Source organism: Lagopus muta, chromosome 8 (genome assembly GCF_023343835.1).
Source record: "Lagopus muta isolate bLagMut1 chromosome 8, bLagMut1 primary, whole genome shotgun sequence".
NCBI lineage: Eukaryota > Metazoa > Chordata > Aves > Galliformes > Phasianidae > Lagopus > Lagopus muta.
Window position 1 is genome coordinate 35,113,075 of NC_064440.1, and position 16,947 is coordinate 35,130,021.

At 45.0% G+C, this 16,947-nt stretch overlaps 3 protein-coding genes across 13 annotated transcripts in view; all 3 read right to left on the reverse strand.

The window, feature by feature from the left end:
• LOC125697255 (UDP-glucuronosyltransferase 1A1-like) overlaps nt 1–16,947 on the reverse strand; it is an 85,554-nt gene that overhangs the window by 58,258 nt on the left and 10,349 nt on the right. For 6 of the 11 annotated variants that reach the window (XM_048954222.1, XM_048954240.1, XM_048954250.1 and 3 more), the window contains exon 1: nt 13,107–13,200. The exons of 3 other annotated variants lie outside the window; for them this stretch is intronic. In XM_048954222.1, the coding sequence (XP_048810179.1) occupies nt 13,107–13,185 (79 nt within the window). In that variant the 5' untranslated portion in view covers nt 13,186–13,200. Of the gene's footprint in view, nt 1–7,615; nt 8,085–13,106; nt 13,201–16,947 lie in introns of those variants that run through there. 2 more of the 11 variants (XM_048954221.1, XM_048954235.1) reach the window with 1 other exon arrangement.
• On the reverse strand, nt 262–6,063 carry LOC125697261 (UDP-glucuronosyltransferase 1A1-like). The gene has a single exon (XM_048954263.1). The coding sequence runs from the start codon at nt 1,799–1,801 to the stop codon at nt 812–814; it is 990 nt and encodes a 329-aa protein (XP_048810220.1). The 5' UTR covers nt 1,802–6,063; the 3' UTR covers nt 262–811.
• LOC125697260 (UDP-glucuronosyltransferase 1A1-like) lies at nt 3,639–16,935 on the reverse strand. Its single transcript, XM_048954262.1, has 3 exons — nt 15,009–16,935; nt 11,237–12,415; nt 3,639–3,710 (listed from the first exon to the last, which is right to left on the reverse strand). The coding sequence occupies exons 1-2, from the start codon at nt 15,776–15,778 to the stop codon at nt 12,151–12,153; spliced, it is 1,035 nt and encodes a 344-aa protein (XP_048810219.1). The 5' UTR covers nt 15,779–16,935; the 3' UTR covers nt 3,639–3,710; nt 11,237–12,150.

Genomic DNA, 16,947 nt, shown 5'->3' on the forward strand with positions numbered 1-16,947 from the left:
CAGCTGTCTGCTCTATGCCGTAGATTGTGATCCTTCAGTAACGTGACTGCTGTGTGGTAAATGTTTAATCACTGGTTAGATTAAAGGCTGGATGCCAGCACTAGAGTTCAACCAAGTCCATGGGTGGGTGGTGCCACTGCTCCCACCAGCTACGCCCCATCTGTTCCTTTTAGAGGAGGAGTGGTGTGTGACCCTGGAAGGAAGCAGGAATAGGTCCATGTGGCTCTGTGCTTCTAACTGCCTCCCTCAGGGTGAAACTTTTGCATCCACAGGAGATCTGTCATGCCCACATCACCACTGCGCCTAGCAGCAGCTGCTCTCTCTTCTCTGGACATGGCCTCTTCTCTGAACATTCATCTCTAGAAGGCCTATAGGCCAACACTGGATGTGAAAGAGAAGTTCAAGAGTCTGTCTGGAATGAGGAGGCTGATGATGACTGAAGCACCATCCCAGCTTCATCTTCAGGACACATCATCATCCACACAATGAGGTACTTCCAGTGCAGCACCACAGAGAGAGAGGACTTACCTTTCCCTCCTCTCCCCTCATCTGATTGAAGGCGTTACCGCAGTCTAACAGTAATATGAAAATATTGAATGGTTGTGTTGGAAGGGACTTTAAAGCCCACCCTGTTCCAACCCCTGGTCACACACAGGGTTTCCACTCTCCAGATCAGATTTTCCAGAGCACTATTCAGAGTGGCCTTCAAGAACTGCAGGGATTGTGCATCCTCTGTTACGCTGGGCAGCATGTTCTAGAGCATGGCCCCGTTCTGTTATCACACGGTCATTGCCTAGGAAAGTGGTAGAAGCTAACAATGCAGCCATAGGAAAGTAAGGGGGAAAATAAAAAGGTAACTAACCTTTGATAGCAGTTTTTCCCGAGTACAGGTTATGCCTCCGATCAAGACCATGTTAGGCATTACAGGCCTGGGATACTCAAACACAAAGTCATACTTCATAAGCCAAATAGATGCATGGCTTAAAAGTTCAAGCAGTGTTGCCTCCTGCTGCAGGAACTCTTTGATCAAGTGATCGTACGGTGAATAAAGAAATGTACAGGTTAGGGTACTGCTCAGGCTAACTAGGAGATTGCCGAGGCGCTGGAAGAACCCCATGCGATCCGTGTACTGTGTGAAGAACCTGGGAATGTAAGAGGGAGGATTTGGGCAGAGGGTAGCATGGAAGTCCAGGCTGCACGGCAGTCCCCGTACGAGGTACACAGAAGGTATGGAGAGATGTTCAGCCACTATCTGTCCACAGGGAAAAAAAGGATCCATAAAGACACCGTCAAACATGCTTTCTTCAAGGTATTTCATCAGCTCTTTCTTGGAAAGAAGCCTCTTGCAGGAATCATGAAACACTGCTGTAATATTTGCTATCTTTGAGAATTTTTCCAAGAAAGGTTGAGGTAGGAAACTCTTATAGCCAAGCTTTTTAAATTCTGCCTCCACCAACTCCCTGGTGTAGGACACGGGGTATGTTTTCATGGTATAATGCATCGACGCACCTATTCGCAAACTTATCTCTGGAGCAATGACCACAATTTCGTGTCCTCTGTGTCGGAGCCGCTCCACAACCTGGCGCATGCTGAGCCAGTGACTGCCATCAATAGGGATAACCAAAAGCTTCCCACCTTCAGAAGAGGTCCTCAGGAGTAGGAAAATCACAGCCCAGGAGGCAAGAAAACGAAATCCTGGATGCAAAGAGGCCATTTCCCTTCTGTAGAATGTCCGCAAGACTTTATGTGGATGCAGAGATCCCGAAAGCAAGAAAGAATGACTTGTACTTTGCTCTTCCATCTTTGCTAAGGTAAATGGTTAATTCCTAATGGTCCGTAAGCAGAAATATGGGTAATTTTTAACTTTAAGTGAAGGTTGAATTTATGATTTGCACACACAGAGAAGGCTTTGGACAAATGAGATATAGTTGAGCGTTGGTGTCAACATTGAAGCATTCAAGCGCTCGAGGGACAGCAGTGGGCAATGTGCTTACGTGAAACACTGAACAAAGCCATGAATGGAGGCAGTGCCTGAGCCAGCAGCCACTGTCAGTGCCCTGCGGTTAACATCATGTGAATGCTGAGCTCCCTGCCTTCACATCTGTTCAGCTTGTTGGTACAACACTTGTCACAGAAATCTGAGCTTTGCATAATTTTGTACCACTATAAGCAAAAAGTAAAGATTGATAGGCAGCAGGTTGATAAGGCTTATCTTCAGATTTGTTTCTATACGGCAGCAGTTATCAAAGTGAAAGCCTTTGGTCTACAGTAGAAAATGCAATGCAAATATAGCAATAACTTCTGCTGTTGCAACACCACAGTGGTGTGAAACAGTGAATAAATGACCACATCTGCACTTTTTACAAAGTTTACTATCTCAAGGCTCACTAGGGAGATTTGAATAAGTCACGGAGGAAGAGTAGATAGCTAGAAACGTAAAGTCATCTTTTCCAAATCATCCTCTCATGTGCCATCCTACACTGCTTCTTACAGAAATTCAGAGTCAAAGCAGCTCTCTTTATTGTGTTTGATTGCATACACTACCGAGTGCTGGGGTACTCATCCACAAAATCATTCTCTGCGGCACACCATGAGCGTTGGGCTTTATACACGGAGATAGTTTCTGTCCTTTGCATCCTTTGTCCATCCAGGTCTCCTGCAACTAATCAGTATTCCACAACTATTGTGGGTATTTAATCTTCTGACATACAACTACTCTGTCATTTATCTAAATACAGCATGTGTGCCACGAGTGTGTAATTTTTTGGTGACGTGGTTAGGCCAAGCTAAGCTATCCCGACACAACTGTGCAGTTTAGACATCTTCATTGAAGCTTTTCCTGGCAGAAATCCTTGAGGTGATTCTAGTGCAGAAGGCTAAGTACATCTGTAAGTCCTGAGCATGGAAGGACTGGGATGAAGGGTGGCTTTGTAGTCTAAGCTACACTGAAGACCACACATGAAATAAACTGAATAGAGAAATTTAGCAACGACTGGTCCACAGGGAAACAGGGGATTCATCATGACGGCATCAAATTTGTAATCCTGAAGATAGTTCATTAACTTTTCATTGCGTAAGAGGTACTGACAAGCAAATGAGAACACATTGGTCAGTTCTGATACATGACTGAGTGAAAACATAACTATTTCTCAAAGGGTCAGGTCAAGAAAACGTATTTCACCAATGAAGCGAACAAGCTCAGCGTGTATCTGGTCTTTCCACTTAAGTGCATGGGGCTGCTGGCAGGAGAAGAGAACTTCTCATTTCTACCAAACAGTACATGAAAGCAAAAAGCAGTTGTATCTCATTTTGTAACTTGATCTGTAATCTTTAGCTCTATAAAATGTTTCAGCTTTGCCTCCTCCCTCCGCTTTTGCTAGGAAAAGCGTCCAGAGTTCACATACCAAGCTGGCAGCAGTAAACAGGAGCCCGCAAGCCTAGCCGTGGTGTCACCAAAGTTTGAGCAACATATTAACCAAAGCTTTTTTACATCAGCCACGACAAAGCAGAATAAGCTGTCCTTGTTTACGAGGGATCATAGGAGTTCATAAGAGAGCGGCTCAGGACAAACTTCTTTGTGAAAGAAACGATGCATCAGAAAAGGCAGTCCTTGATCAAGGGGGCACGTTAGAGTTAGAAAATTGGAGGTTTGGGCCAAAATGTTTTGAGATTTCTTGAAAATAGCTACTTTCAAACAAAGTTAAGAAGACCTAGCTGTGGTATGAGACAGTGGGAATATTCCACTTCTGTCCTCTGATTAATAGAAGAAAGGGAGCACAAAGCTTTTGAGCTGCTTCTGCAGGTGCTGTGCTAAGACTTTTGAGGAGAAAAACAAAACAAAACAACAGCATAAAATCACGATCTTGGAAGTCCTGTTCTCTGTCACACTCTGCAGTAGCCTGCAACTGCTTTAGACGGATCAACAGTTATGGTGGACTCAAACTTTTCTTGATAGCACTCATGGCCTAAGGTCAAGTAATGGCTGCAAATGGCAGTTGGAGAGATTCAGCAGGGGGGTTGGACTAAACGACCTGTAAGGATCCCTTCCAACTCAAGCAATTCTATAATTCTACTGAGATTTGGAAGATGTTTCAGTGCTTTTTACCCCTGAGGTGTAGACAGTCTGCCTGTATAACACCATGGCTGACTTGATCTAATGTTGAGGAGTTCCACCCTGAGGACTTGCTTAGACATCCAGATCTGGTTGATTTGAGTGGGATTGAAGTGCTTAAACACTCCGGAGAAACTGGGCTGAAGCTGTAGCAACTAACACAGTGGACAGACAGGGAATACTAAGTGGATAAGTGAGTGAATGACTGAGGGTCTGTTTCACAGCAGATAGGAAGAACGTGCAAAAGCACATGAAAACTTTCAAGATAAACCTAGAAGAGTGGCTGTCTACAGTTTGTGCTTCAAAGAGGGGCCTCACCAACCTGATCTCATCAAGCAGATTTCACAGAAAGGGAAAAGGTGAAGGACAAAAGTCTGCAGATTTACCAAAGCTCTCTAGCTGGAATGTTAAGTGTAAAGTGAATCTTCATACGTCACTCTCTAGACAGCAAGAAGAATTCTGACACCCAGGGAACTGGCAAATTTGAGGTATGGTCAATTCTACGTGGTCTTTCAGCCCTGCTGACATTTCTGCCAAACATGTATCTATCTGCACAGGAAACACTAATAACTAACAATCTAACACTAATAACATAATGCAGTAAAGCAACATAGAAGAGATTAAGCAAACAAACAAACAAGCAAGCAGAAACAGATAAAACCTTAAGGCTAACAGCACGTGCATAACAGTGTAAAGGTTGTGCCACTGGATTGTAAGCAACACACAAACACCTTGCAACAGATTCAAGCTTACTTGAGTCAAGAGGTTGAAGTCCACTGGCAGAACAGTAAGTTCAGCCTCTTGCAAAGGTGAAGGAAAAAAAGAGATATCTCCCTGGAGAAAATAATGCTGAAGTACAGAGTTGAGTGTCAAGCCTGTACACTGGCAAGAGCACAGTAAGTACCCCCATTTGGAGGAATCAGCGAATACCTATTCATAATTCTACCAATTCCAGCAGTCACTATGTCTCTCTCATTAACCATCCTTTTAAAGTTCATTTATAGGTTTTGTGTGCAAAAAAACCCCAACATCCTGCTGGTGTTGATCCTGGTGAGGTTTTTGGTGTGTGGTACGAAACACTACTCTCCTTTGTTTGTTTAAGCTTGCTGCTTCCTCATTAGGGTGTTTGTTATCGGTCAGGTAGTGGAAGAAACAGTGCATATCAGTTCCCCTTTCACCTTCTCTACTCTTTCTGGGATTTCGAGACCGCTGTCACAGATTCTGTCGTAGCTCTCTGTAAAAGTTCAACCACAGTTTATTCCATCTCTGCTTTTCTAGACTGACTGCCTAGTGTGAGCCCTCTTCAAAATGCTTCAGTTTTGTTATGTGCATCTTCCTTAAAAAGAAAGAGGCAGGGATGTAGAGAAAATCTGCAATGACAAAACGGATCAGAGGGTGAACAAAGATCTCCTCAAACAAAACTCTCACGCAGAAGATGCTTAGAAACAGCGAACATCGCATCAACAGCCCTGAGTGAAGAAGCCGTGAGAAACCTGCTCTAGTTTCAAAGCTGTCTTTTAGCAGAGAGTACACGACTAATGAAGAGTTACCCAGAGCCAATTGCATCTGAAAGACTTTCTTCAATTCTTACTGAGATATTCAGATGTCTTCATTGAAACAATCCTGGCACCTCTTGGCAAAGAAAAAGCAGCCTGAAATGCTTGGAGGTGGGGGTGGATTTGGGAAGGACTGTGCTTCAGACACACATCAAGCATCAGAAGAATACTAGCAGCCCTTACACACACACAGCTGAAGGAGAATTTTGATGACAGTTCCCTGTGAGACATGCGACAGCCTGAAGAGTTGGACTTCAGAATACCCAATATCCTTTATGGCCGGTGCACATGCCATGCTTTTTTGTTACACAACAAACTAGACCTGTTGGCATGAGAGGAGGGGAAATAGATTAAAAAAAAACCCACTACTGGAGAGCATCCACAGGAGGGCAAGGAAGATGGGGAAGGGTCTGAAAAGCAAGAAACGTGGAGCAGCTGAGGTCCCTTGGTTTGTTCCACCCAGATGCTGAGGGGAGGCCCCTTGGTGGGCTGCAGCTTCTCACGGGGAGAGGAGGGGTAGAGCAGAGCTGTGCTCTCTGCTGACAGTGACAGACAGGGGACGGTCAGGTGCGGGGAGTAGAAGGCTGTGCCCCAGAGGGTGGTGGGCATGGAGCTGCTCCCACAGGGTACTTGCTGCAAACAGATGGAACTGAAAGATGCTCTGACTGGCTCTTTGTTGTACAGTAATTGTTCACAAGCAGACAGGAACATAGAACAACCATTTTTCAACCCATCCGCAGAGGGTCCTTCTGCAAATGCATCCTGACCAGTCCTCTGGAACATGTCATCCACCTCTTCCTGTGTGAAAGGGATTAGGTACTTTTTCATAATAAAATTGTGTGTTGGATTTATATATAAACTGACTTCAGGTGCTGCAGTGATTATTTCAAGTCCTTTCTAACTGAGTCCATGAAACACTTCCCTCACACTGAGCCAATGACTTCAATCTAGTGGGACCACCAGCAGCTTCCCACCTGCAGCCAAGCTGAGCACGGACAGCAGCAGAAGCAGCGACACTGAGACTTGTGAGACTCTACTTTCCTCAGAACCTGGTAGTCCCTTTCAATAATGGCTACAAAGTCCCACTACAGACCTTCACTGGAAGAGCAAAGAATTTTTCTTCTACTGAGAGCAGCCCTGGATGAAATTCTAGGTGAAAAACATTGAAAAATGCTTTGGCAGCTCTCGTGCCATTCACCGCGATCCACCATGCCACCATACCTCCTTCAGGCTCACAACATCGACGGCATCTCAGGTATCACATGGTCATTACCCAGGAATTTTTGACTGCGGTCTCCCTGTTATTTAAACACAGATGCTGCTTCCTAGCTTGAGTCTACTTGACACGTAATATTCCTGTAGAATTCTGCCTTTGGAAATACCCTCCTGTACAGCAGACAATTTCACGGACAAGGAAAGAAGTGGTAAGGCTGCAATGGTGTCCCAGCGCAGAAGCCTGCTGTGTGTTTCTCTATAAGTTCTTCACCCCATATTTGCCAAGTTGAATGATTATATCTGACTGTGATGCTTTTGACAGCCTCTCAGATTCTCAACTACCTGTCTATCACTTTCTGTGAGATCCTTATGGGAATTAAGTTACTCTGCTCGAGATATCTGATAAGTTCTTCATTGTACAGTAACTATTCACATTCTTTGGCAGTTGACTCAGACACTTTTTTCATATTTTCCAGTTCTCTAAAATATCTTTCCAGGAATGATCCTTCTTCAAATAGATCCTTTAAAAATGACTGCATAGTGCCAAACAGCCCTTCCACAGTGAACGGGACTGGGTAGGTTTTCAGAATAAAATTCTCCGATGGCTTTATGTTTAAACTGGCTTCAGGTGCAACAACGACTATTTCATGTCCTTTCTGCTTCAGGACTTCAAACATTTTCAGCACGCTGAAAAAGGGACTGCCATCCAGGGATACCACCAGCAGCTTCCCACCTGCAGCCAAGCTGAGCACGGACAGCAGCAGAAGCAGCGACAATGAGACTTGTGGATGAGAAGGAAGCAGCAGGGCCATTCCTGCAGAAATGTGGCAGAGCTGCACTGCAAGAAAACTTCAGGCAGCTCTGAAACAACAGCAACAGCCCTGTGCTCTTTGAGCTGTCTGCTCTATGCCGTAGATTGTGATCCATTTATAATATAATTGCTGTGTGGTAAATATTTAATCACTGGTTTGATAAAAGGCTGGATAGCCAGCACTGGAGTTCAACCAAGTCCATGGGTGGGTGGTGCCACTGCTCCCACCAGCTACGCCCCATCTGTTTCTTTTAGAGGAATAGTGATGTGTGACCCTGGAAGGAAGCAGGAATAGCTCCATGTGGCTCTGTGCTTCTAACCGCCTCCCTCGGGGTGAAACTTTTGCATCCACAGGAGATCTGTCATGCCCACATCAACACAGCACCTAGCAGCAGCTGCTTTCTGTCTGGAATGAGGAGGCTGATGAAGACTGAAGCACCATCCCAGGTTGGTTTGCAGGACGCATCACCCACACAGTGAGGTGAGGTACTTCCTGTGCCTCAGAACAGTCCCTAAGCACAGAGGGAGGGCTCAGCTTTGCCCTCTCTTACCCACATCTGCTTGCAGGTCCCATCCTACACCCACAGAACCGTAGAATCACAGAATGGTTGTGTTGGAAGGGACTGCAAATCTCACCCAGTGCTCTGGCATGGTATCCACTCAGTGGATCATGTTGACCAAAGCTCTATTAAAAAATGATCTTCAGCAACTCTGCGGATGAGGCATCCTCAGGTTCTCTGGGCAGCACATTGCAGTGCCTGGCAGCAATCTGACTAGAGAAGTCAGGAAATAGAGTACCTTGTTCTACTTTTCACAGAACTTGGCAGTTCCTCCCTATAGTGGGTACAAAGTCCCACACAGACATTCACTACAAGAGCAAAGAATTTCTATTAAACTGGGAGTGGCTCCGCAAGAAATTCAAGGAAGAAAACACTTTGACAACTGTTGTATAATTCACCAGGATCAACCATGCCACCAAACCTTCTTCACTCTCACAACACTGATGGCATTTCAGTTATTAACATCACCAAGGACAGCCTGTCTCAGGTCTGCCTGTAAACACAGACGCTGCTGCTTCGTAGCTTGAGTGTTCATCACCTCTGGCACTCCTGTTCATCCTGACTTTGCAAATAGCCTTGTGTATTGCAGACAATTTCACTGACAAAGAAAGCAGTGGTAAGGCAGGAAATGTGCCCCAGGACAGAAGCCTGGTGGACATACCTCAATAAATAACTGATACTGCTCCCAGCGGTGTTAATTTGCCAAGTTACATGATTGTATCTGATTGTTTCACAGTCCCTCACATTTTCTACCAACCTTCCTTCACTCACTGAGAGGTACTCATGAGACCAGCAAAGGTACTCGACTCCATACAAAAGGTAGTTCAATAACACATACTGAAAAGTAGTCTGTTACAAATCCAATGTTGATGGATACATTTCCTTCACACAGATTTGCTTCCTAATGAAGGTTGGAGCTCTCACGGTGGAGCACCACTCCGGTGGCATGCAGAGAAGGGAAACTTGCCTACACTCACCACACGCACTTGCCTATCCTCAACCAACTGGGAGAATGATGCCTTAAAAGCAAAACAAAAGCAAGTTAGAAACAACTTGCTGACTCTCGTTTGAGCATACTTTGCAAGTGAAAGACGGAGCTGCCTACGCAGCAAAATCAGAAGCAAAGATATATATATTGTATATATATCCCTAAATAATCCCTATTGTATAAGGCAAGAACTAAAACCAGAGCACAACCCACCTGAGAGAGCTGCTTGTGAGCACAGTTTACTCCTCCAACTGCAATCATGTTGGGCATCAATGGTCTTGGATATTCTAGCACAAAGCCATGAATGGAGGCAGTGCCTGAGCCAGCAGCCACTGTCAGTGCCCAGCGGTTAACATCATGTGAATGCTGAGCTCCCTGCCTTCACATCTGTTCAGCTTGTTGGTACAACACTTGTCACAGAAATCTGAGCTTTGCATAATTTTGTACCACTATAAGCAAAAAGTAAAGATTGATAGGCAGCAGGTTGATAAGGCTTATCTTCAGATTTGTTTCTATACGGCAGCAGTTATCAAAGTGAAAGCCTTTGGTCTACAGTAGAAAATGCAATGCAAATATAGCAATAACTTCTGCTGTTGCAACACCACAGTGGTGTGAAACAGTGAATAAATGACCACATCTGCACTTTTTACAAAGTTTACTATCTCAAGGCTCACTAGGGAGATTTGAATAAGTCACGGAGGAAGAGTAGATAGCTAGAAACGTAAAGTCATCTTTTCCAAATCATCCTCTCATGTGCCATCCTACACTGCTTCTTACAGAAATTCAGAGTCAAAGCAGCTCTCTTTATTGTGTTTGATTGCATACACTACCGAGTGCTGGGGTACTCATCCACAAAATCATTCTCTGTGGCACACCATGAGCGTTGGGCTTTATACACGGAGATAGTTTCTGTCCTTTGCATCCTTTGTCCATCCAGGTCTCCTGCAACTAATCAGTATTCCACAACTATTGTGGGTATTTAATCTTCTGACATACAACTACTCTGTCATTTATCTAAATACAGCATGTGTGCCACGAGTGTGTAATTTTTTGGTGACGTGGTTAGGCCAAGCTAAGCTATCCCAACACAACTGTGCAGTTTAGACATCTTCATTGAAGCTTTTCCTGGCAGAAATCCTTGAGGTGATTCTAGTGCAGAAGGCTAAGTACATCTGTAAGTCCTGAGCATGGAAGGACTGGGATGAAGGGTGGCTTTGTAGTCTAAGCTACACTGAAGACCACACATGAAATAAACTGAATAGAGAAATTTAGCAACGACTGGTCCACAGGGAAACAGGGGATTCATCATGACGGCATCAAATTTGTAATCCTGGAGATAGTTCATTAACTTTTCATTGCGTAAGAGGTACTGACAAGCAAATGAGAACACATTGGTCAGTTCTGATACATGACTGAGTGAAAACATAACTATTTCTCAAAGGGTCAGGTCAAGAAAACGTATTTACCAATGAAGCGAACAAGCTCAGCGTATATCTGGTCTTTCCACTTAAGTGCATGGGGCTGCTGGCAGGAGAAGAGAACTTCTCATTTCTACCAAACAGTACATGAAAGCAAAAAGCAGTTGTATCTCATTTTGTAACTTGATCTGTAATCTTTAGCTCTATAAAATGTTTCAGCTTTGCCTCCTCCCTCCGCTTTTGCTAGGAAAAGCGTCCAGAGTTCACATACCAAGCTGGCAGCAGTAAACAGGAGCCCGCAAGCCTAGCCGTGGTGTCACCAAAGTTTGAGCAACATATTAACCAAAGCTTTTTTACATCAGCCACGACAAAGCAGAATAAGCTGTCCTTGTTTACGAGGGATCATAGGAGTTCATAAGAGAGCGGCTCAGGACAAACTTCTTTGTGAAAGAAACGATGCATCAGAAAAGGCAGTCCTTGATCAAGGGGGCACGTTAGAGTTAGAAAATTGGAGGTTTGGGCCAAAATGTTTTGAGATTTCTTGAAAATAGCTACTTTCGAACAAAGTTAAGAAGACCTAGCTGTGGTATGAGACAGTGGGAATATTCCACTTCTGTCCTCAGATTACTAGAAGAAAGGGAGGACAAAGCTTTTGAGCTGCTTCTGCAGGTGCTGTGCTAAGACTTTTGAGGAGAAAAACAAAACAAAACAAAACAACAGCATAAAATCACGATCTTGGAAGTCCTGTTCTCTGTCACACTCTGCAGTAGCCTGCAACTGCTTTAGACGGATCAACAGTTATGGTGGACTCAAACTTTTCTTGATAGCACTCATGGCCTAAGGTCAAGTAATGGCTGCAAATGGCAGTTGGAGAGATTCAGCAGGGGGGTTGGACTAAACGACCTGTAAGGATCCCTTCCAACTCAAGCAATTCTATAATTCTACTGAGATTTGGAAGATGTTTCAGTGCTTTTTACCCCTGAGGTGTAGACAGTCTGCCTGTATAACACCATGGCTGACTTGATCTAATATTGAGGAGTTCCACCCTGAGGACTTGCTTAGACATCCAGATCAGGTTGATTTGAGTGGGATTGAAGTGCTTAAACACTCCGGAGAAACTGGGCTGAAGCTGTAGCAACTAACACAGTGGACAGACAGGGAATACTAAGTGGATAAGTGAGTGAATGACTGAGGGTCTGTTTCACAGCAGATAGGAAGAACGTGCAAAAGCACATGAAAACTTTCAAGATAAACCTAGAAGAGTGGCTGTCTACAGTTTGTGCTTCAAAGAGGGGCCTCACCAACCTGATCTCATCAAGCAGATTTCACAGAAAGGGAAAAGGTGAAGGACAAAAGTCTGCAGATTTACCAAAGCTCTCTAGCTGGAATGTTAAGTGTAAAGTGAATCTTCATACGTCACTCTCTAGACAGCAAGAAGAATTCTGACACCCAGGGAACTGGCAAATTTGAGGTATGGTCAATTCTATGTGGTCATTCAGCCCTGCTGACATTTCTGCCAAACATGTATCTATCTGCACAGGAAACACTAATAACTAACAATCTAACACTAATAACATAATAACATTTTTTGCAAACAGAAAGATGGAGCTGCACACACAGAAAAAAAAAGAAGCAAAGAAGAATTAAAAGAAGAGAATGACCCACCTGGGAGAGCTGCTTGTGAGCACAGTTTATTCCTCCAACTGCAATCATGTTGGGCATCAATGGTCTTGGATATTCTAGCACAAAGTCATACCTCAGAAGCCATACAGAAGCCTTGCCTAAGAGATCACGTGCAGTCACATCTTGCTGAAGGAACTCAGAAGCCAGTTTTTCATATGGTTTAAAAAGAAAGTCACAAAGAAAAAGATTGGAGGTGTCAAAGATGACATTCTTCACACGCTGGAGGAAGTTCATGTGATCTGTAAGGTCTGAAAATAGCCTGGGAACATATGAAGGGGGATTGGGACACTGAGTGGCCTCAAAATCTAATCCACATGGTATTCCTATCATGAAATACACAGAAGGGATGGAAAGATGCTCAGCTAGTATTGCTCCACAAAGGAACACAGGGTCCGTTAAGAGAGCATCAAAGTTGCTCTCCTTGAGATATCTGATAAGTTCTGCGTTGTGCAGTAACTGTTCACAGGATAGGAAACCTAAATCAAAACCTTTTTTCACATTTTCACGTAATCTAAAAAATCTTTCCAGAAATGATCCTTCTTCAAATGAATTCGTTACAAATCTGTGGAAATTGTCATCCATCTCTTCCTGTGGGAAGGTAACTGGGTAGGTTTTCACAGCAACATTCCCTGATGGCTTTACATTTATATTGGCTTCAGGTGCAACAACGACTATTTCATGTCCTTTCTGCTTCAGAATTTCTAACATTTCCAGAGCACTGAACCAGGGACTGCCATCCACAAACACCACCAGCAGCTTCCCACCTGCAGCCAAGCTGAGCACGGACAGCAGCAGAAGCAGCGACACTGAGACTTGTGGATGAGAAGGAAGCAGCAGGGCCATTCCTGCAGAAATGTGGCAGAGCTGCACTGCAAGAAAAAAAACTCTGGGCAGCTCTGAAGCAACAGCAACAGCCCTGTGCTCTTTGAGCTGTCTGCTCTATGCCGTAGATTTTGATCCATTTATAATATAATTGCTGTGTGGTAAATGTTTAATCACTGGTTTGATAAAAGGCTGGATAGCCAGCACTGGAGTTCAACCAAGTCCATGGGTGGGTGGTGCCACTGCTCCCACCAGCTACACCCTATCCGTTCCTTTTAGAGGATGAGTGATGTGTGACCCTGGAAGGAAGCAGGAATAGGTCCATGTGGCTCTGTGCTTCTAATCGCCTCCCTCAGGGTGAAACTTTTGCATCCACAGGAGATCTGTCATGCCCACATCACCACTGCGCCTAGCAGCAGCTGCTTTCTTTCTTCTGGAATGAGGAGGCTGATGAAGAATGAAGCACCAACCCAGGTTGGTTTGCAGGACGCATCACCCACACAGTGAGGTGAGGTACTTCCTGTGCCTCAGAACAGTCCCAAAGCACAGAGGGAGGGCTCAGCTCTGCCCTCTTTTACCCACATCTGCTTGCAGGTCCCATCGTACACCCACAGAACGGTAGAATCACAGAATGGTTGTGTTGGAAGGGACTGCTAATCTCACCCAGTACTCTGGCATGGTATCCACTCAGTGGATCATGTTGACCAAAGCTCTATTAGAAAATGATCTTCAGCAACTCTGCGGATGAGGCATTTTCAGGTTCTCTGGGCAGCACATTGCAGTGCCTGGCAGCAATCTGACTAGAGAACTCAGGAAATAGAGTACCTTGTCCTACTTTTCACAGAACTTGGCAATTCCTCCCTATAGTGGGTACAAAGTCCCACACAGACATTCACTACAAGAGCAAAGAATTTCTATTAAACTGGGAGTGGCTCCGCAAGAAATTCAAGGAAGAAAACACTTTGACAACTGTTGTATAATGCACCAGGATCAACCATGCCACCAAACCTTCTTCACTCTCACAACACTGATGGCATTTCAGTTATTAACATCACCAAGGACAGCCTGTCTCAGGTCTGCCTGTAAACACAGACGCTGCTGCTTCGTAGCTTGAGTGTTCATCACCTCTGGCACTCCTGTTCATCCTGACTTTGCAAATAGCCTTGTGTATTGCAGACAATTTCACTGACAAAGAAAGCAGTGGTAAGGCAGGAAATGTGCCCCAGGACAGAAGCCTGGTGGACATACCTCAATAAATAACTGATACTGCTCCCAGCGGTGTTAATTTGCCAAGTTACACGATTGTACCTGATTGTTTCACAGTCCCTCACATTTTCTACCAACCTTCCTTCACTCACTGCGAGGTACTCATGAGACCAGCAAAGGTACTCGACTCCATACAAAAGGTAGTTCAATAACACATAATGAAAAGCAGTCTGTCACAAATCCAGTGTTGATGGATACATTTCCTTCACATAGATTTGCTTCCTAATGAAGGTTGGAGCTCTCACGGTGGAGCACCACTCCGGTGGCATGCAGAGAAGGGAAACTTGCCTACACTCACCACACGCACTTGCCTATCCTCAACCAACTGGGAGAATGATGCCTTAAAAGCAAAACAAAAGCAAGTTAGAAACAACTTGCTGACTCTCGTTTGAGCATACTTTGCAAGTGAAAGATGGAGCTGCCTACGCAGCAAAAGCAGAAGCAAAGAACTCTATAAGGCAAGAACTAAAACCAGAGCACAACCCACCTGAGAGAGCTGCTTGTGAGCACAGTTTACTCCTCCAACTGCAATCATGTTGGGCATCAATGGTCTTGGATATTCTAGCACAAAGTCAAACCTCAGAAGCCATACGGAAGCCTTGCCTAAGAGATCACGTGCAGTCACATCTCGCTGAAGGAACTCAGAAGCCAGTTTTTCATATGGTTTAAAAATGAAGTCACAAAGAAAGAGATTGAAGGTGTCAAAGATGACATTCTTCACACGCTGGAGGAAGTTCATGTGATCTGTGTGGTCTGAAAATGCCCTGGGAACATATGAAGGGGGACTGGGGCACTGGGTGGCCTCAAAGTCTAATTCACATGGTATTCCTCTCATGAAATACACAGAAGGGATGGAAAGATGCTCGGCCAGTATTGCTCCACAGGGCAGTACAGGGTCCGTTAAGAGAGCATCAAAGTTACTCTCCTCGAGATATCGGATAAGTTCTGCATTGTGCAGTAACTGTTCACAGTCTATGATGGTTGACTCAGAGACTTTTCTAATATTTTCACGTACTTTTAAAAATCTTTTCAGAAATGATCCTTCTTCCAATAGATCCTTTAAAAATATGTCAAAACTGGTATCCATCCCATCTTGTGGGAAGTCAACATGGTAGGTTTTCAGAATAAAATTCTCCGATGGCTTTATGTTTAAACTGATGTCAGATGCAATCACGACTATTTCATGTCCTTTCTGCTTCAGGACTTCAAACATTTCCAGCGCACTGAACCAGGGACTGCCATCCACAGACACCACCAGCAGCTTCCCACCTGCAGCCAAGCTGAGCACGGACAGCAGCAGAAGCAGCGACACTGAGACTTGTGGATGAGAAGGAAGCAGCAGGGCCATTCCTGCAGAAATGTGGCAGAGCTGCACTGCAAGAAAACTCCGGGCAGCTCTGAAGCAACAGCAACAGCCCTGTGCTCTTTGAGCTGACTGCTCTATGCCATAGATTGTGATCCTTCAGTAACGTGACTGCTGTGTGGTAAATGTTTAATCACTGGTTTGATAAAAGGCTGGATAGCCAGCGCTAGAGTTCAACCAAGTCCATGGGTGGGTGGTGCCACTGCTCCCACCAGCTACACCCCATCCGTTCCTTTTAGAGGATGAGTGATGTGTGACCCTGGAAGGAAGCAGGAATAGGTCCATGTGGCTCTGTGCTTCTAATCGCCTCCCTCAGGGTGAAACTTTTGCATCCACAGGAGATCTGTCATGCCCACATCACCACTGCGCCTAGCAGCAGCTGCTTTCTTTCCTCTGGAATGAGGAGGCTGATGAAGAATGAAGCACCAACCCAGGTTGGTTTGCAGGACGCATCACCCACACAGTGAGGTGAGGTACTTCCTGTGCCTCAGAACAGTCCCAAAGCACAGAGGGAGGGCTCAGCTCTGCCCTCTTTTACCCACATCTGCTTGCAGGTCCGATTGTACATCGTACCCGCAGAACAGTAGAATCACAGAATGGTTGTGTTGGAAGGGACTGCTAATCTTGCCCAGTTCCAACCCCATGCCACAGGCAGGATATCCACTCAGTGGATCATTTTTGCCAGAGCCCTGTAAAAAACGGCCTTCAACAACTGCAGGGATGGGGCAACCACATGTTCTCTGGGCAGCACGTTGCAGTGCCTGGCCGCAGTCTAACTAGAGAACTCAGGTCACAGAGCGCTTTGTCCTACTTTGCACAGAACTTGGCAGTTCCTCCCTGCAGTGGGTACAAAGTTGAAACTCAGACCTTCACTAGAAGAGCAAAGAATTTCTCTTCCACTGAGAGCAGCCCGGGAAGAAATGCTAGGTGCAAAACTCAGAAAAACACTTTGGCAGCTCTTAAGCCATTCCCCAGGATCCACCATGCCACGATTCCTTCTTCAGGCTCACAACACTGATGGGATCTCACGTATCACATGGGCATCACCAAAGAAAGATTCTCTGATGTCTGCCTGAAAACACAGATGCTGACACTGCTCTCAACGGTGTTAATTTGCCAAGTTACACGATTGTACCTGATTGTTTCACAGTCCC